The 20,925-nt window shown below is 40.3% G+C and overlaps 1 protein-coding gene across 2 annotated transcripts in view; it reads left to right on the top strand.

Annotated features, from left to right (window-relative positions):
* The first annotated feature begins 551 nt into the window (after positions 1-551).
* The window catches only part of zcchc7 (zinc finger, CCHC domain containing 7), a 53,535-nt gene continuing 33,161 nt past the window's right edge, over positions 552-20,925 (top strand). Inside the window, exons 1-4 of one of the 2 annotated variants that reach the window (XM_085409956.1) lie at positions 575-642; positions 4,055-4,119; positions 5,287-5,836; positions 7,141-7,351. In XM_085409956.1, the coding sequence (XP_085266082.1) occupies positions 5,333-5,836; positions 7,141-7,351 (715 nt within the window). In that variant the 5' untranslated portion in view covers positions 575-642; positions 4,055-4,119; positions 5,287-5,332. Of the gene's footprint in view, positions 643-4,054; positions 4,120-5,286; positions 5,837-7,140; positions 7,352-20,925 lie in introns of both variants that reach the window. The other variant, XM_085409955.1, reaches the window with a different exon arrangement.

The following is a 20,925-nucleotide window of genomic DNA, read 5'->3' as shown; positions in this document are numbered from 1 at the left end:
ACATAGATAAGGAAAAACAAAACTAAATGTACAAGCAGGACTTGAAAAAACAGTGCATATCTTTGTCTCTATATAATCAATTATAATTCACTATAGTAATTTAGTAAAAAACATTTTACGAAACATTGTTTTTAAAAATTTGCTGCTTTAAATTTTAAATGTTGTGTTTGTAAAATGCTGTATTTTATTATTTTGTCTCTGTCTCTTTTTTGTTTAGTAAATTGCGTTTTTTCGTCGTTCTTTCTAGCTCTAAAAACCCCATAATTACTACCTACAATACTGACACAACACAGGCTTGTCAGTTGTTAGTAATGAAAATAAAAAGACAAAAATACTTATTTTAGGCAAAGGGGAGAAAACGAGCGAAATACAGTCTCAAATAACTATTTATAGAATAAAGGCTCTTCTTCTTGGTATCCTGTAAAAATTACCTGTGTTGGGGAAATCATGACCTTTCAGTGTCCGAGATGCACTTTGTTTCAACACTCATAACAGTCTTCGCATTCGACGTGAAATGTTACGGTCGGCCAACTTATTTTCCTCGGACAAACCCGGAAGTTGTTTGTCTGTCTCCTGTGCTGGAGGCGCAGGAAAAGCAGCTCCAGCCTCCGGTAGCAGTACCTTTCCAGTTTGTTTCCAAAGGTGAGCTCATACACACTGACATTATATATTAAGCACACACAGTGGTGGCCTTGAGTAGGGCTGCCTCAGCTCCTTGTATTTATGTTCTTTCATGTGTGTTTGAGGCTGAAACGCTCCATTGTTTACATCCGAGCAGTTGCTCTGCTGCTTAGAAACACGTGGATGGAGTGGACTGAGACATGTCAACCAGGGACTGCCGATACGCTAAAATAACTTTTAAAAGCCCAAAAAAAGCTTAGCGAAAATTTCCGAGCTACCTGTGTTTTATGGCGTGTTACTGTTTAGTGAAGCCTCGGTACTCTGATAAACAGCTCGCATGTTCCCCAGTAAGCTAGCTCGTTAGCATTGAGCTAGCCGGGGTTACCATTAGGCTAACTACAATTGGAGAGTACACAGTTATAAAACTGAAGTTTCTGTTTGTCACTGCAATGTAACCAGGCTGCTGGATGTCCGAGATGTCTGCCTGTCACTCTAGTCTGTTTTTGGCAACCTAACTTAAGTCAAATGACCGCTTGGATGTTATAAACTCCACATTGCATCCATAGCATAATCACACATTCACTAAAATTAAAGAAAAATGTATGTATAATCAAAAGGCCTCATTACACAGTTTTGTGCAAAAGGTGACTTCTGATGTTTGTGTGTGTTTTAAACTTGTTTTTTTTCTTAAATTGTTAAATAAACTCTACTCAGCAGGGTTCTTGGAGGGGTTATATATATATAAAATAAATAAATGACCTGTTTTGAAAGTATTTTTATAACTGTGTAATTGCACCTCCAATACAATCAATCCACTCCTTTTTGGTCACTAAATATATCTTTTGTAGAATTGTGATGTTCTACAAAACTGTGATGTTTACTGGGATACATAAATGATATCTAAAAGCTTCTTTGTCAGAAACTCATTGCATCTTCTACATTGTAGCAGGGAAGTTCTGGCTTAAAATTACTTATTATCATTCATGAAAGATATGTTTCACATAAGTTTCACAAATTACAGGCCAATAAGTCATTTACAACAGGTTAAATATGGGCAATCATTTTTTGGTAGACACTAGAAATCACCTTTTGGGAGATGATCACTCTTTTGCATGGCACTGGTTAAAAAGTGAATATCTAGCAAAACATTGTCTAGTATTCAAACTGCTGACCTGTAATATGTCAGACATATCTTCCTTGAATGATATCAAGGTATTTTGCGCCAGAAGTGCCATATGCCAAAATGGACAGTATTGGTTATAATGTAGAACACAGACTATGTACAAAATGCAGAATCTTAAGGACATTTGTCTTTATTTTATCTATTACTCCCTTCAAAAATCATGCTGAAGACAGTTTATGTAAGAAAAAGATATCAGACATAAAACACACAGAAACATAAGAAATCACTTTTGTCATAACGCTTGTTCAATACCTGGCTGATACTGATTTTTAAAGATTGCAGTGGGTGGTATGGTGGTGCAGTGTTACCTGTTGCCTCACAGCAAGAAAGTCCTAGGTTTGAATCAAGTCTGGAGCTTTTCTGTGTAGAATTTGCATGCCTGCCTCGCAGCCTATGACAGCTTAGTTAGTTTCCAGCCTTCTTGCAACCCTGAAGAAAATAGGAGGATGGATGGATCTATTCCAATGTCAGTATATCAGCCAGTATGTTTTTGGATAGCATGTAGTACTGCAAAAGTGTTATATGTAATGTAGTCACCAGTCCTTAGCTGGGCAAACTACATGCAGACACCATTTAGTTACCTCAAGTTAATCCAAGCATCTTATAGGCCATTATCCTCCAACCAATACATTAATTGATTATATTAATAGATTATTATTGGTTCAATAGAGTTTGTCCATTCTTTTAGTATTGTAAGTATAAGATGGCCTCCTAATTATTAAGATGATGATATGCTTTGTTTGAAGAATTGTGCTCTGAATGATATAAGAAAAGATCAGTTAAGTTGATTCAATGTTTTTTTGTTTTTTTCTTTTCTTGAAACATAAAATGTACTTTTCTTAACTGCTCATCCAGCTCAGGTGGATCCCAGCTGTCTTTGGCTGAGAGGCGGATATCCGTTTGTCATGTCTGTAGGGACAAATGACCATTCACGCTCACGTTCACCTCTCTGGACAATTTAGAATCACCAGTTAACCTAACATGCCTGAATTTTACTTAAAGCTTCTCAGATACATGCACATTCACAATTGAGCCATATGTAGGTGTTTTCTGTTCTAATGATTAGTTAAATCTCACAGCTATGAAGTAAATTTTCAGAGTCCCCAGTTCACTTTTTTTTTTTTTTAACCAAAACTACAGATAAATTAAACCTTGTATTTCCTGTTTCGGTGTAAACCCATAGGGACTCACGTGTGAATATGCACAGCTGGCTAATAGAAACGTCAGTGCTTGATATTTGTTGATCTCTACTAAATTCATTGTGTCCTAATGCAGCATTTGTAAAACGCATTTCAGCTGCATTCATAGGTCTTATCATTCATAGGTCTGTCTGATCTATATTAAATCAGACATTTAGACTGTGAGCATGATTAGGATTGAAACTGAAGTAACTAAATAGAATTTAGACACCTTTGCATCTTGCCTGTTGTTTTTCTCTTCACTTTTTTTTCCTGGCATGTCAAAAAGTTTTCTGTGGAAAACCCCTCTCTGGTTTTGGTGAAGCTGAGTTGCTTCACCAAAACAGATGCAATGGAGCTAACAGAGTCCAGAGGTGTTGTTCAGGTAGCATTTTAATTGAGAAGATTAGGAGGAATCACCTGTGTTGTCAGACCATGACTGTACCCGGCCTTTAAGTATAGTACATTAAATTCCACTACTGTAAAACACAGTGAGTCATTTGTCGGCTCCCAGTCCCTGTGAGCTGCTGAAACTTTCAACACAACGGTCGCCCCTCACCAACCGGTAAGATTTTCTGTCCCTTTAATCCCTTGTGGCTGGCTTGTGACCGTGTAGCGTGGCTTTTATGCAGTGTGTGTGCGGCCTGGGAGCCAATCATCTCCAGCCATCATGGCACAGACACGCAGGACTGGACAGAGCAATGGGCCGGTGCCCCTTCTCTGTCCACTTTGTGTGTGTGTGTGTGTGTGACTGTGTGTGTTAGAAAAAGACAGACAAGCACTGGAAAAATTAACACCACAGTGCGTAACCAGCTAATTCAACAATTTTTTGGTGTCACGTTAAGTGTTATTTAAAGTCGTCACCTGGCAGGTAAAAAAACTTGGGTCTTGTTTGCTTGAGCCAATGAAGACAGCGCCGATGGAAAAAAAAAAAAGTCTACATGTTAAAAAAAAAAAAAAAAAATCGGAGTTCTCTTGAGCTGTGTCCGCTCAGATTTCTTAACAAGGCCTCATGGTTTTCCGAGTAAGATGGAAGTTTCCTGTAATTGATGTTGGCCTGTGTTTCCTTCAGTTCGACAGCGCTGTGGATACCCGCCATATAACTTAAGAGAGGAAAATGACGACAGCACAATTCTGGTAATAAAGTAGAGCTACTAATTAGTCTTGTATATTAGACCTGACGTGGTTGATCAGTGTTAAATATTTGAATGGTGGGATAAAGATTTCATGTGCACAGAAAAAAAAGAAGAAATTCTAAACATTACTAGAATTGGATTGGTATTGATGAAGATTTTGTAGCTGATATCAGGCAAAATGAAAACTAAATAAGTTAAATTTTTGTATTCAGTTTTGAATCTTTTGAAAAACACACTCAGTTAGGAGAAAGATTGGTTGCAGCAAAGGAGCACATCTTTTTCTAAAATTAACAAATGTACACTATTATGACACTAGTAAAAACACAATTTGCTATTTGTGCCTTATTTTCCCGAATAAACCGCTGAGCAGGTGAATCTGAATCCAAAGTGATGCTTTGCAAAGAGAATAAATAGAATAATCCTTTAATTGTCCCACAAGGGGAAATTTGGGTGTAACAGCAGCAAGAAAGACACATATGCAAACAAACAGTACATAAGACACAGAACAGAAACATACACAATTTTTACATATTTACATCAAGGACAATGGTTACCAAAAACAGAGTACTGTACCATTATTAAATTAAATTAAATGAAGTTAAGAGGCAAACCCTGGTTATAGTGTGACTCGGTTGATAAAATAGTGCAAGTTACAGCGCTGATGTAAACCTCTGTTTGTTGGGAGCAGTTTTGATTGTACAGTCTGACAGCTGCAGGGAGGAAGGACCTGCGGAAACGCATAAAGAGCTGCTGGTTGGTGAGCTGTTATGATTGCCTACTTAAAGCTGGTTTATGTTGGTGATGGTAACCAGTGTTAGCAGTTTAGAAATGAATTGTTAAAAAAAGTGAAGTTTCCCACGCGTAAGAATTTCTTTTGATTTTATTTTGACTTGCATAATAGAAAACTCTTTGATTTTTTTTTATTGTGGGTAGATTAAGCCTTTTATTTCTTTGGGATTTTGGAAATGTGAAAAGAATTTGATTGACTCGTCTTTACAAACCAAATGATAATAACTAGTGGTCAATAACTGTAGGCTAAAGTAAACTGTCTGTTTGTTCTTCTTTTTCCAACTATAACACAGCAGTGTATTAATAATGTATAATTTGATGCTTGATAATGAGTTAGACAATGTGATGCTGTATTATGTTGATTTTGTGTGCTTTTCAGCCACTGAAGTCGCCATCTCCTCAGGTGTGTGCATGTGGTTGTGAGGATGTACAGTGTCTACCAGGACCGGGAGAGATTGGAGGATGATCTCTATCAAGAGGAAGAAGTGGACTCTGATGGGTCAGAGGCCAACAGCGAGGTGGAGTTCCACCTTTATAGCCAGCTCCACTACTCATCCAACCTTGGGGAACTAGAGGAGCAGGAGGGTGAAGAAGAGCAGAACCATGAAAGAGAGGACACCCGGCAAAATAGGGTTACAGATGGTGATAGAGGACTAGAGGAAAAAACAGGCATCAAGGCTCTGACACCTACTAATGGCAGCCTGCAGCAACACCTGAAGCAGAAGAAGAAGAAAGAGAAAAAGGACAAGCCGAAGAAGAAAAGTGACTCTAAAGGTCAGAGGTTGCCATCATCACTTTTCGAGGAGGTCATCGTGATCGACTCCGGCCCTGACGTCATCTCAATCTCTGACGATGACAGCGCTGAAGGTGATGAAGGGATCTGTGCTTTAAAGGGTCGAGGCATGCAGACTTCCACTCCAGCGCAGCAGGTAGAGCAAAAAGTGAACTGCTATCCATGTGTCACATTTACTTTGTTAGCCAGTATTACCCTGCTGATGAACTGTAGATAAAGTCATTTTAACATCAGTCAACACAGTGGCAGAGTAACTAGAAAGTTTGCAGAGTAGTTGTTGACACAGAAGTATTTATATTTAAGATACGTTTAAAAAAATTAATTAAAAAAAAAAGGTAAATGCAAAAATAAAGACACATTTTATGAAACATATTATTTATGGTGTTTCCAGTTTATTAAAAAAAAAATCCGTCTGGCTTAGGGTAGTGTTAAACAATCTGCAAACTTGTCTCTGACATGCATAAACAAGAAAATGTGTTAAGAAGCACCTCTGAGCAGATTAAACATGCTAAGGAACAGATGCTTTACCTCTGAAACAATTCCTGTGGACACTGAAACAGCGCTGAAGCTCAGCACGTCAGTTTGCAGCTGCACCCTGTAGTCTTGGACTTAATTGCCCATCCAATTTGGTTACTCCTCCAGCCATCCAAGATCAGCTGCCTTTTGGTGCCTTGGGTATTAAGTCAAACCTTAACTTAACTTAAAATCTGAGTTTGTCAGTCATAATCAAAACTGACTGAATGTTGATGACAGTATGTGTGAGCGGTAAGTCTGCCAGATGTCCGTGTGAAGAGTAAAACCAATTTTTTTACTTCAGGTTTTGACACTAATGCAACTTTGACAAACTAGGCCAGCTGGGGCCTCATACTAGCAGCAGATGAATGTTTGCATATGGTCTTGCACAGAATGGGGTCAGGGGATTAAATCCACAGTTCCCAGTCACTTAAATATGAAGCTTATTACAAAAGGATGTCCAATGGCTCAAATGAGCTGTAAAAATAGATTACGCCCAGCATGTGGACATCTAACTTTGAAGACTTTTATGAACGTCTTCTTAGACATAGCAAAAGTCACCATAAAGTTAAATCCCCTTTATTTTGTAATTTGTGAGACATTATCAGAAATCTGGCTTCCATCTTCATTTTTGATTTTTTTCTGTCCTTTGCAAGCTACTTCTCAGTGGTCACTGGCACCAGGCTTAATTACTGCTGTTTTCCATTTTGAGCTGTAGCATGGCTTGTGAATGACTAGGTGCTGCAGGTGTAATGCTAGCAGTGAAGTAATGATGTTTAACAAAGGACAAAGCAATTTCACAAACCATCACCTTTATCGCTGCTTTGTCATTTGATCAGTTCAGTAAAGCTGCAAGGTAAAAAAATAAATAAATAAAGGATTTGACATCTGATGCACACTAATTGCGTGTATAATTCATCCATGTAGGATGCTCAGAAAAGGAAAAGGACTCCAGGTGTGCCTGTGACTGTGGAGTCCAGAAGTTCACAATCGGATTCAGAAGAGTCAGAATCCGAATCTGAGTCCGATTCATCTGATTCGGATGGCCTGGAAAGCTGGATGATCCTGGGTCAAGGGAATCAGTTTGGCGACCACTCCATCTCACTCAACCTGGAAGGAGGGTCTCACAGCGAATTGGGTGTGTTGTGTGTCTGTCTTTTGTGACCTTATTTAATCGTGACTCCTGTTTGTACTGAGAAATAGTTAGACCTACAGTGCTGTGAAAAAGTGTTTGCCCCTTTCTAGATTTCTTATTTATTTGCATATTTGTCATGCTTACATATGGAAGCCCGTTTCCGCCACTAAATAAAAACAAAAAAGGTAGTATCCATAACTCAAAATTTCGAGTTACTTTTCTCAAAATTTCGAGTTAGCTCTGCCAATCAAAAATATATGTGAATGAGGTCGCTTTCTTGTTACCCGGAAGCATATGGCGCAGAGGAACGCGCACTCAAAAATGGATCCCAACAAATTGGCGCTTTCGCGAGTACGTTTGCTGATAGTAACACCATGTGATTCAGCTAATAACACAGGGATTTCATCATTTGTGAAGCCAGGCTGAAAACACTCAGCAATCTGTGCATTCACGACTGGATATAATACCGGTAGCTTAGCTGTAGCATTTGTAGCTGAGGGCTTCAGCTTCCAGGTAACAAGGAATTCACGTAGATTACTGATTGGCAGCGCTAACTCGAAATTTCAAGTTACTTTCTCGAAATTTTGAGAAAAAAAATCGAAATTTTGAGAAAATAACTCGGAATTTTGAGTTACGGATCCTTTTTTTTTTTTTTTTTTTTTTTTTTTAGTGGCGGAAACGGGCTTCCATACTTACATGTTTCAGCTCATCAAATAAATATTTTCACGGCATTGTATTTGGGCTGCACCTCTTGTGTGGCCCAGTTCATTCAGAACACTTAGTCTACCTGCACAGCCCATTGATAAGAAGCAGGCGTTAGGCTGCACTGAGAACAATCTGTGTGAATGCGTGTTTGTACATACATAAGCAGCATCTATGTCTGCATGTTTACGAACTTGTAAGCTTTTAGCATTCCTGGCACCGTCTGCCCAGCTGCTCGCTTCTCTGATGCATCTTTAAATATGTTTGTGTGCATTATGTATTGATATATGTGTGTGAGTCTGCAAAAGTGTGAATATTTGTGTTTATAACATATTCTGGCTCTAATCAGCATGCATGCGTACATACACGTGGATACCAGCAGTCATAACGCTAATGCCAAAAACAAACAAACGGAGAAACGGTAACGCAGGAGGAGAGGGAGGGGAGGTTTGGGAGAGATGGGAGTAATCAAAAAATGAATAAAAATGTTCCCTGCAAATCTCTTCAGATCTACACATTATCTTAACCTGCAGCCTCAGCAACCTCTCCGGCTCCCTCCTCCTCCTCCTCCCTCCTACCTAACGCTCTCCCATCTCATTCTTTTATCCTATTTTCTCACTATTGTGCTCTCTCTCTCCCACTCTCCCTCTCACCGTTTCTTCCTCATTTGAATTTCCCTGGGCTGATGTTTCTGCAAGAGTGCTCACTGCCTCCTCTACACACAACTGGGCTAAAGGAGGGGGTCTGTAGCTGGTGGGAAGGCTTGAGGTTTGGCCTGGTTTTGGGAGGAAAGGAGGATTTTAGGTCTCTGTCTTTCTCTCCCTCTCTGTCTCTCTCGTCTGGTTTCTCTCTGTGATCTTTGGAGCTTGACCTCATGTCTGCACATGGGGGGTCATGGGTGTGGTGTGGATGGGGTCTTAAAGTGAGAGGAATCGGGGAGGGGGGGGGGGAGTTTTTCAAAAAAAAGGAGAAATAAAGGCGAGGAAATTAAGGGATGAGCCTGAGTAGTCTTGAACTGTGCCTGAATTTAATACAACTCACTAATTCAAACTTGGTCCTGAGTATGTTGGGCGTTTACACTAAAAACGGGCCAAAATATAAAAAAAATTTTCTTAAATCTTAAGAAAAAATTCTGAAAAGCACAAAAACTAAAATTGAACTGATCCCAGATTACCGTTTTCTATTCATTCCAAAACCGATAGGGCTTATCGTGGGGTGCTGTATGAAAACTATTAAAACACATTAGTGAGCCACACTCCTGCCACTGTAAAACATTTCCAAGTGCACCAAATGTGCCATTCTGCAGATGCATTCCCTAAGAAATACATCGTTCACTTTTTTTTGAAACAAAAAAAGCTTCTTTTAGAAATAAATGGTGTTTTAAAAAAATAGATGGTAACCATTAGAGCTAAAAGACAGAAGTTTGCTTTATGCAGTTTGTTTTATGATTAAGCAAAATTCACGAACTGTGTTTTAAAGGTTGTCACCTGTTAATTAAATTAATAATCAAATAAGATGTCTGTTGATCTCAACTGAAAATTTGGTTTTATAGCTCTTTGAAGAATTATGAAAAAAATATTTAGTGTTATTAAATCTTTGAGAAAAAACTAACAAAAAGTCAAATGATTTAGTGTGTACTAAATGTAACCTGACTAGTAGTGGGTTTTTAAGGAATGCAAGAAGTCATGATAATCAATATATCTGCATAGATTTATACACGCATCTCTAAAGTGTTGCATACTCTGCTACATGTGCTGCACGTTTTCAGATGGGTTTAAATGGGACGGCACATATTTATGTGTGACGAGCCAGTATTGGACCGATAATGTCGCTTGCTGATACATCTTTGTGTGAAGTACGCGCTGCAGCTGACTTGAATGTATGTTTGGGACACAGTTTTGATTCCCTCTTGCCTCCACCTCTCTGATGGTGTAGGTTTAAAAACACAATCGTATGCTGAATCATTTTCTTCTTTTACAATTCATTTCACAAGCTTTTTTACTTGGAAAAGATATTCAGAGAAAAAGGCCAATTTTAGGTCGCTGAGATATGGTTGTTTGAATTTTTATGGCAACCTTAATCTTAATCGTTACATCCATAAACCAGGGCTTCAAATATAAAGATTGATTTCTGTTTTTTATATGCCATGTTGTGAGTTCTGTAGCTTTGGTTTCTGCATTTGTTTGTGTGTGTGTGTGTGTGCGCATGTGCATGCGTGTGTGTGTGTGTGTGTGTGTGTGTGTGTAACCATTTTGCACAGCAGCGACTAATAGTATTTGTACGCCTAGACCCCATCTCAGCATCACCATCAAATCACATTCACTACACTTAGTCTCTCCCTCTCGCCTGCAGAAATTTAATCTGTTCATCCTCTTTCTCTCCCTCTTCCGCCTACATGTTGTCACTTGTTCACATACTTTTACAATCTAATCTTTTCTCACCCCTTGAGATAAGTTTTTTTTTTAAATAATTTTTTTAATCAAGAACGTGAACACACATGCACACACAGTCTGAGTGGCTATCTGTCACCTAGCTGTTAGTAGCGGGTCCTGCTGGGTGGATCTGTAAGGACAACGAATAGGTAAAACAAAAAAAAAAAGAGAGAGAGAGAGAAAAGATAGTTGAGAGAAGGAGGGTGAGCGAGGGCCGTCTGCCTGTCCGGCAGCTATGCAGCAGCAACCAGACGGAACAAGAGAGCGAAAACAGGTCTTCCCAAAATCCAGCTCAGTGCCTTTCCCACCCGAAGAGGTGTGCGTCTACTTCCCCGTGAATGAATCTGCGGTGTAGGCGGGGTGTGCTGAAGCTAAACTTGAATTGTAAGTGGTTAAACTTCACTCTATGGTCACACTCCCCCCCCCCCCCCCCCCCCCCCCCCCCCCTCCCCCCACCCCCAGCTCTCTCCTCTTCGCTTTTTTTTTTGTCCCCTCGATCTTGGTCAGTGCACACCAAACTTTGTTTGAGGCTTAGAGTCAGCTCTGGCTTGCTATCAGGGTGGCCGATCACATCAGAGTGAGCCTGAGTGTGTGTGTGTCAATGTGTGTGTGTTTCACTGAAAGTCTTGGTGAATTAGAGAGAAGTGAGTGTTTGTATGTAATGGTTAACTCTGACTCAGAGAAAAGCGAGGTAAGTCTGTTCACTTCTCTCCTCTTCTTCCTTCATCATTTTCTGTGTGCCATCTTTTATAGTCCTGAGAGGCTGTTCCATACTCAGATTTGTTTGTGGAAAGTAGTTGCACAAATGTTTTCAGCTTTAGATATGTGTGAATGAGCCACACTACTTTAGGCCTAAAGCTTTCTTCTGCTGCTTCTTGCAGCATCTGTGTACTCTAAAGTTGCATGCCAGTGTACGCACAAAGTGAAATACGGATTTAGCTGTGTGTATTTTCTTTTTGCTCCGATTATGTGTGAGAGTGCACGTTTATGTACAGGGCATCGGGATTGTAAAATGAGATTACAATGGCACGTTGGGTAGTGCAGTAGGTGTGCGTGTGCATGTGTGTGCGCGCGCGCGTGTGGGTGGGCGGGCGGGCAGGCGCTGCAGAAGGGAGACATGGATAGGATCAGCTCTTATCTTGGCTGCCCAGTGCCACACGAGGTGTAACGCCACACCCACGCTACCACACAGTGTGTTTGAACAGACACACACACACACACACACACACACACACCATGAAATCACTGTGCCATAGTTTGACTTGTATTATCCTTTTTTCTTTTTCTTTTTTTTCAGAGGATATGCAAATTAGATGAGACTACAGTGTAGGCCTAATATTAGCGCATGCAAAATAAATGGTGGAAATTCAGTTGAATGGCCGGTGCCTTCATATCTAAAAAAAAAAAAAGCTTTTGATTGAACAATCATTTTGATGCCAGCGGCCTTTGAAATGTAATGACATTTGGAATCGAGTAAATGAAACAGAAGGTTTTTGTAATGCAAAAAAGAAAAATCTCCTTATTGAGTATTCCATATTTTGTTAAAATTAATTGAGCATTTACTGCTCATCTTTTGCTTATTAAGATGTATTTATGTTGTGTAGACTCATTAAAGATTTTATTATTTAGCCCCTTGCAGCATTTTTGGACATGCTTTGCACTGTACACAGTGCAACTTGTTAGCTTGTGTTATTTATTATTGTGAAATATAGTGCAGGATAATCCTCATGCTGTTCCTGCAGACTCAGAGATAGAAACTTATCATTGTTGGATTTCGTGTTTGTGTTCTTCTGTTCAATTGTACTTTAAATATTAGAAAATCAGCACAGCTGAATTCTTCCTTCTTCTAACTTAGCTTCAGGACGTCTTTTGCCAAATGGTTTCATAAAGAAAATTGAGTAAAATAATTGCTTACATATGTGACAAAGAACAGGATAGAGGAAGTAGAAATTGTGAAGCACCACTTGAGTCTATATCTAAAAAATCGTGGTGGACGGACAGGTAGTAGAGCTCAGCATCAGACAGAGGTAGAGAGAGATGAGAGCGGTAGAAGCCAAAGTGGATGAGACAGGCCTTGAAAAGCATCGGCCACGGTGTCGGTCTGTCAGGAACGGTTTGTCTCCAGGCTAAGATCTCAGAGTGGCTCGAACACGGCCGGATTTCTGTCTGCACAAACTGATATCCAGCGCTGTCTGTCAGCCCCGTCTGTGTGTAGCTGATGGTTCTGCTGTTGAACCTTCCCACATAAGTCGTGACCTGATGTGGCTCTGTACAAAGCTGCGAATCTGGTTCAAATGCCATTATTTTTAGGAAAAACGAAAGCAAATTTTTGTCTCACGAGCCGTTTTCAGATTTCCAGCACGTCAGCTGCACTTGAAACTGTTCATATGAAGCTTTAAGTCTGAGCCAAATATGAGTTGTCGCAATGTCATGATGGATTGATTTTGAAATTCATTTAAATGTTAGATTTATAGTTTATGTATGTGACATAATCACATTTATTTTCTTATTAAAATGTGTTTTGAAACTGTAGCGATAATAGTTTTTTTTATGTTTTATATTTTGCAACATTTTCTGCATCTACTGTTATTCAAATTGCAGAATTATGGTCAAAATACTGCCCCTGCTTTTAGTTATCACGGACACGTTTTAATTTCAGCTGTGCTGCTTCTACTGCAGAGTGTCTTTTTTTTTGTGTGCAGATATCTGGAGTTTATTTATACCGCTTTTATCTGCATCTGGACAGAACAAGCCATCCTGTCTGAAAGTAATCTTTGTCAAAATAATCTATGAAAATTTTGCTATTTTTTTTCCTGGAAACTTTGACTCAAAAACACCCACAGACATCTGCGGTTGCGGGTCCAGGTGCTCATTTGTATTAATGTGGCTGTTTGTTCTTCAGCGTGAGTGAGGGGCAGCATTTGAATATAATCTAGGAGAAAACATTTTGGCTACATTTACAGAAACCTTTGCACAGCCACCATCTGTCGGTCAGGGAGTGGCATTTTGATTCCCGAATTTGAGATGGTTTAAATTTGTTTTATTTTTTCACCCATTTTAGTTTGATTTGAGATATTTTTTTATGAAATGTGGTTGTTTTGTTTTTAATATGTCGTATTGTAGAAATGAGAGGACGTTTGAGAGCGAAAGTGAAGGTGCGATGCCAGGTTGTGTGTGTGTGTGTGTGTGTGTGTTGGAGTGTGAAGGTGTGCGCATCTAAAGAGAAAAGTGTGTGTCAGCCTCACCACGCCTGAGGTGAGCCCAATAACCGTGCCATGGCCCACTGGAACGAAGTTTCACCATCTTTAGTTCCGAATAGAGAGAGAATGTGACATTAAATGAAATGGTTTTCAACGCTTTGCTTTTTTTTTTTTTAGCTGCCGCTGATGAACCGTGGTTTGGGATTTTTGTCTTTTTGAGCGTGAGATGTAACATTGCATGAGAGGGGCTTCTTTTAGCAATAGCACACAACCGGCTGCTTGCGGTAACTGTGGCCTGGAGGAAGGGGTAATAAACTGGAGACCAAGGGGGTCCCTACTGTAGTTTAATGCGTATGTATGTGTGTGTCTGTGTGGGTGGGTGGGGTGGTGGGTGGATTGAATAGGGAATCCCTGTCTTCTACTTGAACCTTTATTTAACCAGGATATCCCACTGAGAGCAAGGATCTTTTTTTCTTTTTTTTTCTTCCTACGGAGACCTGCAGCAGACACAGTGCCCTGAAGCTACAGTGTAAGACATCTTGACAAATACACAACAGAAACACACACGCACACAGACACCCACTCAAGTCTGATTAAATAAAACTTCTAGGCCTCAACACCTTAATCCTGCATTGTTTGTCCTTGCAGTCTGCTTGGTCCTGTAACTGTAGCTTTTGGTCAAGTAGTTACACAAAATGTGGCCGTTTTCACAAACTGTCTCATCCTTTAAATGAAGGACTGGGAGGGAAGGGACACAGAGGAGACTAGCAGAGAGGAAAAAAATGTCAATTACAATTACCAATAATAATCATTATAATTAAGCAATCACTTAATAAGAAATCAAATTATTGTGGGGGGTGACAGTGGGACAGAGGGAGGTCCCGTGGGACTGTATTAATTTCTATTCTTTTATTTGACCCGAGAACTTTCCCTTTATTGTCTTTCCTTGGTTTTTGGGCTAGGAGGGGTTGTCGAGAGGGCTTTATTAACTGGTAGCCTAGGGTGATGATTTTTTTCTTTCTTTTTTTGGATGGTGGAACGGGGTTTGAGGGATATGTATTAATATTAATACGTTTTTGGGCTGAGGAACAGGAGGAAGAGGACTGAGCGATGGAAGGGTGAGGGGGGGCGTAAAGGCAGTCATGGATCCACAAAATCACCCCTTCTCCTCTCGCTTCATTTTTAGCCCTGGTTCACCTCTACTACTTCTCAGAGCTCCGGCACCAGCAAAGAGGGGAGCTGTCTGTTTTGAAATCATAAGTTCAGTTTAACAGTCAACAGGATAAGAGGGAGAACCCCAAACACACAAATACACCTCATTTAGGGTTTGTACACTTGCTTCGGTATGCAAAGGGTTGCCTAATAATAGCAAGCCAATGTTTTTCACAAGGTCCCAGAGGGGGTGTGGGTGTGGGTGTGTGTGTGTGTGTGTGTGTGTGTGTGTGAGAGAGATTCTTGGCAGTGTACCACACAGACACACCACACAAGTGTGCCTGTTTAGCAGTTTCCTCTCCAGAGGCTCCTGGCAGTGTGTATGTGGCCATTCCAAGGCTTCTCCCCATGTCTCTTAATTAAGGCACTCCTCAGACAGAGACCAGCTGGGCCTGGTCTGGCCTAGCTGGCACTCACTAATTTCAGTCAGTCCAACCCTTCCCTCATCTTCTTTGCTTTTTTGTTTCTTTCCTACTCACCTTTTCTCTTCTGCAGATTTCTTTGGCCTTTGTTTCCCTCATTGATTGACTTGTACGTTCTTGGATTGCTGCATATCGATGGAAGTGCCCTCTGCATGTTTATAACATATGTAAGCTTAACTAGTTGACCTTTCCATCACACCTGCCTTCAATAAAGCACTAATTAGGAGTCCCATTAGTATCTGAGAGTCTGCTAGTTAATCGGCCCTTAAATACCAGGATATAGGTGTTAAGGAACACGTTAAATGCTTAAGCAGTCGTCATGAGGGGGGGAATACCATGAGAAAATAGAAAAAAAAATATCAGTGTTTATTCTGTGTGGGATAAAATAAATGTAAAGGGAAAAAGCTCTCTAAATCTAAGAAATTATCCAGTCATTTTCTTCCTTTTAAATTTTTTTTTTTTTTTGTAGTTCGTGGCCGATGTTCTCAGACACACTGAAACATTGTGTATTTAACTGGCAGGATATGTCATGCCTCTTTGGTCACATCTCTTTTGAAAGACTAAAATGGACTTACATTCCTTATGCAAACAATGCAGAAAAATGGTCGCTGTCTCTAACTCAAATGTTGTGACCAACCAAGATTTCCATAACTTCATAAAGGCAACATAATATATCAACATGATCTACTACAGATGGCTACAGCAAGCGTATGCTAAGGACAAGCGTACATCCATATCACAATCTGCTTTTCTTCCCTTAACCCTTCAGCTCCACCCTCCTTCACTCCATCCATCTCATCTCTTTATTCCTCCACTCCCATTCCCAACCATGCTTCCGTACAACAAGACCAAGCCCTGGTTACGGGGCTTGTTGCTATGCCAGGTTGCAGGCTTTTCCTGAGTTAATCCAGTTTCTATCCAGGATGCATTTTAGTGTTTTCACGGCTAGCAGTGGACACTATGTCCCGCAGTCTACATTCAGACTTCCTGTAAAGAGGTTTAATGTGTCTAAATGTGTGATTTATCAAATTTCCTCAATATTGTATGATTAACTCTCCTTGCACACATGTGTAACCGGTTTGTGTCTGTGAAGTTTAAGCCTTCGCCTGTGCGTGTGCTCCTGCGCACACGCATGCCTGTGCATTTGCACACCTAGGCCGCCCCTTTATCCGGGGGATTATGGTTAAATGAAATGCTGAGATTCTGGCGGCGAGCGACCGATAAAGCCGAAGTCGGCGTTAGGAGAGAAAATTAATTATTGGGGATAAAATCAAGAGCGAAGGAGATAGTTACCGACTCGTTGGGGAGTTTAGTCATTGATATTTCGGCACAGGCTTCCAGACAACATGCAGAGTTCATCACACCCTTAATGTGATACTAGTTTTGTGTGTCTAAGTGTGTGTGGATGCACCTTCGAGCTGGGCTTTACAAACTTTTAAATGTTTTGGTTGAGGATCAAAAAGCCTTTGGGTTTTAACGCAGCCGACATACTGATGTAGCTTTTTTCCCCCCCATTTTTCCCTGCGGATCAGCTGGAATGTCCTCGGGGTTTCCAGCAGCTCAAGGACTTTTATCCTTTGAGTATTCACATTTCACAGCATTCAGTCATTCTTGTCTCCATTAATGTAGGTTTTTCTCAGAGCAAGATTTAAACAATCTTAAATTAAGTTAAAATTTAAGTGGAGCTGATGCAAAAGTCACATTACTCTCTGCTTTAGTTGTTTCAGCCAACTGGTACAAGTAATCCTGCCAAAATTACACTTTAATCAAAGCCAGGCTTCTGAATTTCTCTGATTACTCAATTAAAAGATAATAACTGTCAAGAACAGCAAATAAAAAAAAATAGTATGAAATCTAGATTGTAGAAGAACTTTGATTGTTAAGTTTCCCATCATGTTGCAGATTTAGAGGCACTTTAAAATAACTGATACCACTACTTTTTGTCTAGCTGGATGATAAAAGAAATCTTTCTCTAGCATTCACAGATTTTGGCTTTCATGAAGAATTTGTATTATTGTTTGTAATCAGAGGAAAGACATTAAACCTAATAAAAAGGAAAGAGAAATATCTAAAATACAGTGAAAAACTACACTTTCAATTCACATTTATAATACTGTGTTTTTATATTTTACAGATATGTTTTTTTTTTATTTATTGGCAGCTCACCTTTATATCACCCTCTTCTCTTAAACAATCTGTGTTACCAGCCACTGTTTTCGGATCATGTAGACTTTCAAAGAGTTGGATTATTTTTATTTACTTTTTTAAGTCTTTGGTTCCAAGTGTTAAAAATCAGCTATGGACAAATACCCACCCTAAAGGACTTGATCTTTACAGATTAGTGTGTGTGTGTGTGTGTGTGTGCGTGTGCGTGCGTGCGTGCGTGCGTGTGTGTGTGCGTGCTGTGTGCGTGCAGGTGAGCATTTTTTTTTTTGTCCTCAGAGTGGAGACTGATCAATAGTAATTGGGTTGAGTGTATCAGGCCTGTTTCTGTCCTTTGTACTGTGGGCCTTTTGTAGATGGACACAGTGCCAGAAGAGAAAGGGGACAAGCGAGGGAAACGAAATAAAGGAGAAGAAAAAAGTGGGGGTAGACGGAAAGAAAATGGACAATGTTTGCAAGTCGACGAGCATGACCAACTCCATCAACTAAAACTGTGGAATTTGTTCAGTATCACATACTAATATATATAAAAAAAAAAAATCCAGAAAAACCCTTTCCTACCATTCTGTGTCTTCTGTCTTTCTATTCATTCACACTAGAGGCATAGAGAGTGTATGTAAGTGTGTGTGTGTAGGTTTCTAGAGCGGTGGGGATCTTTTAAAGAGGTGTGACAAAACACAGATGACTCGTTAAGTTGCATTAACGGGGGTCTCACTCCTTCCTCTCTTTCTCCCCATGGTTTACAAAATCAAGCACACTTCCAGAGTATCTCTCCATCCTCATCCCTCACTCCTCTGTCTCTTTTATGACTTCCATAAAAGCAAGTGTGTTGAGTGAGCGTTGAAACTCCAGCGGTATTAGCAGGGAGGCATTAGGCATAAACTCTAAGGTATATTAAAGCAACGGCCCTGTTGTTCATATAAACACGCCAATTCAATTTAGCCTGCCCCATGGGGAATGGGATTTTCAGCTGCTTCTGAAAGAGGAAGAGGAGGAGGGGCAGGGGTTCTTGGAAGGAGGTAGCACGACTGGTGGATGAGGTAAGACGAGAAGAGGAGGTGGGATGAAGGGATCTTGGAGAGGTGCAGAAGGAAGAAGAGGGAATCGGGAGGGGGAGTGTGGTGACAAAAAAAAGAAATAAAGGTTTGGCACATGTGGAGATTAACATATTAGACTGGTGTGATAGCTAGTTGCTGGAATTCATTATTATTGCTGCATTAACTACTATGACGTAAGCTGTGTGTGTGTGTGTGTGTGTGTGTGTGTGTGTGTGTGTGTGTGTGTGTGTGTGTGTGTGTGTGTGTGTGTGTGTGTGTGTCACTGACACATATACACACTTAGACTGGCAGGCATGGGGGCTGCCAGCATCTGTGGTGTCTGCACGCTTGGACAGAGCGTTATGTGGGAAACCCTACAGTTATATTATTCAATCCAAATTCAAATGGGCTTGTCAAGGAAGCTCCTGCTTTTTATTACCTGTCAGAAAAACCAAGGGATGGATGGAAAAGAGGGGAGCGAATTAAACGACAGTAAATAAGACCCCCCTATCTCTCTGCACTCGCCCCCCTGCCAGTCTGCCATTCCTCCATTCGCTGTATTTTGGAGAGACACACAGACACACTTGGAGATTTTGACAGCATGTTGTTGTTCAGCTCTATCTGTAGTTTACCTTAACCAGTCTAGTCTGTCAATCAGATGCTGGAAAATGTAATTATTTTGTTCATCACCGAGTCTGAAGCCAATATGGAATCAGCTTAGCCAGTCAATCGGGCTGATGGTAAAGGAAAGGGGCTCAGACATTTATTGAAACTCATCTGATGCCTTTTAGAGGTCTACAAATGAGGAATTATGGGAAAGTAAATAAAAGAGGGTGTGAGTTGAGATTGAGGTGGAGGGGATTTCTTAAGAATGACTTCTGCATGTGGGAAGTGAGGGCATGGTGTTTCCTCTCTTTGCACGCACACAGATCCTGAATAGCCTCCTCCCGTCTTGCCCCTTTCAGCCAGGCATAACCTCTGCCATCTGTCCGCCCCCTCCTCTTCCTATCTTCCTGTTTTTTCTTTTTTTCTCTCCTCCATTTCAGCCTCCTCCACCTCCTCTGCTCTTCCTCTTCTTTCAGCCCCCCTCCCACCTCAAGATGTTCATTTAGGGCCCTGTTTCTTAACCTATACTCTCTGGTGGCATTCACAAGATTGTGGAATATTAGTCACGTGTCAGGGGAGTATCCATGTATCTCTGATAAGAAGAGGAGGGAGGAGGACAGTGGCAGGGTGTTTGGGTCGTGTAAAGCCAAAAAATAAAAAAAAAAGCCTGCTTTTTACATTTTCAACCACATCACATGAAATCAAAGGTCCTGTTTGTGTTGTGTTTTTTCATATTGCAAGTACTCAGTTCTATCATTGTTAATCAGAGTTTGAGTTTGCACCCCTTTGTCGGTTTTGGTTCTGATAATTCATTTCCCACTTTCAGTCTGTCTTTTATGTAGTTTAAAATAAAGAAAACTCAAGCTGTTTATTTGATATGGTTCCATAATTGTTAGTTTGACTCAATAAATAGCGAGAAGAATTGTATGGTTAAGTCATTTTTACTTTTTCAGACTAAACCATTGAACAGTGACAGACATCTAGAGGTCCAGTATGAGCCTGGAGATGCTATGTGATGGATCCTTAAAGTCTTAGGCCACAACCAGGCCATCCCTATATTTATGTATGTTGCAATATGTTGTTGACAGTTACTGATTTGTAGATCATTTGAGATCAAAAATAGGTCTTTTTAGTTTGAAATAGGTGATGTAGTTTTACTCCCTTCTGCACCAGAATCTAACTTCTAACTTCTGCCTACCAGGTGCATAGGACAGCTGGTTGCAGCTATATTTGAGTGAAGTGATAAAAGAGCCATATTAGGCACTCCCTTTCTAATCCTCTATTGTTCTTTGTCTGTCCCCTGGTCCACAGAGGGGCTGCTCTAATTAAAGACTAATAATTGTATTGTTTTATAAAGTCTATAGAGACAAAGATTCTGCTCTTCAATCATTCACTCCCTCCAATGTACCCTGCCGATCGAGGGGCTATCTTGCTGGTTGAAGTCTACAACCACAGCAGTGACGGGCTGTTTTGGGTGTGTGTAAGAGAGGGAGGGCTGTGCGGCATACACTAGGAGGAGGAAGGAAAAAGCCAAATCTAAATTAAAACTTTAAAGCACTATTATTTAATTACCCTAAAGGCTGTGGATTTGAAGGATTGAAAGGGTTTCTTTGTTGGTGTGTGTGTGTGTGTGTGTGTGTGTGTGTGTGTGTGTGTGTGTGTGCGCGCGCTTCCACTTGCAAACGAACACACACACACACTGCTGTCCAGGATTATTTCCTTTTTTTTTTCTTTTTTTTTAATTTGCCATTTCTTCTCAAAGTGTGTGTGAGTATTCATGTATGTGCTTGTATGTGCATGAGA

The sequence above is a fragment of the Rhamphochromis longiceps genome, linkage group LG6 (assembly GCF_057381845.1).
Source record: "Rhamphochromis longiceps isolate RC_006_pf linkage group LG6, R_longiceps_female_GT1.1, whole genome shotgun sequence".
Classification (NCBI taxonomy): domain Eukaryota; kingdom Metazoa; phylum Chordata; class Actinopteri; order Cichliformes; family Cichlidae; genus Rhamphochromis; species Rhamphochromis longiceps.
This window is presented reverse-complemented; position numbering and strand designations above follow the sequence as displayed.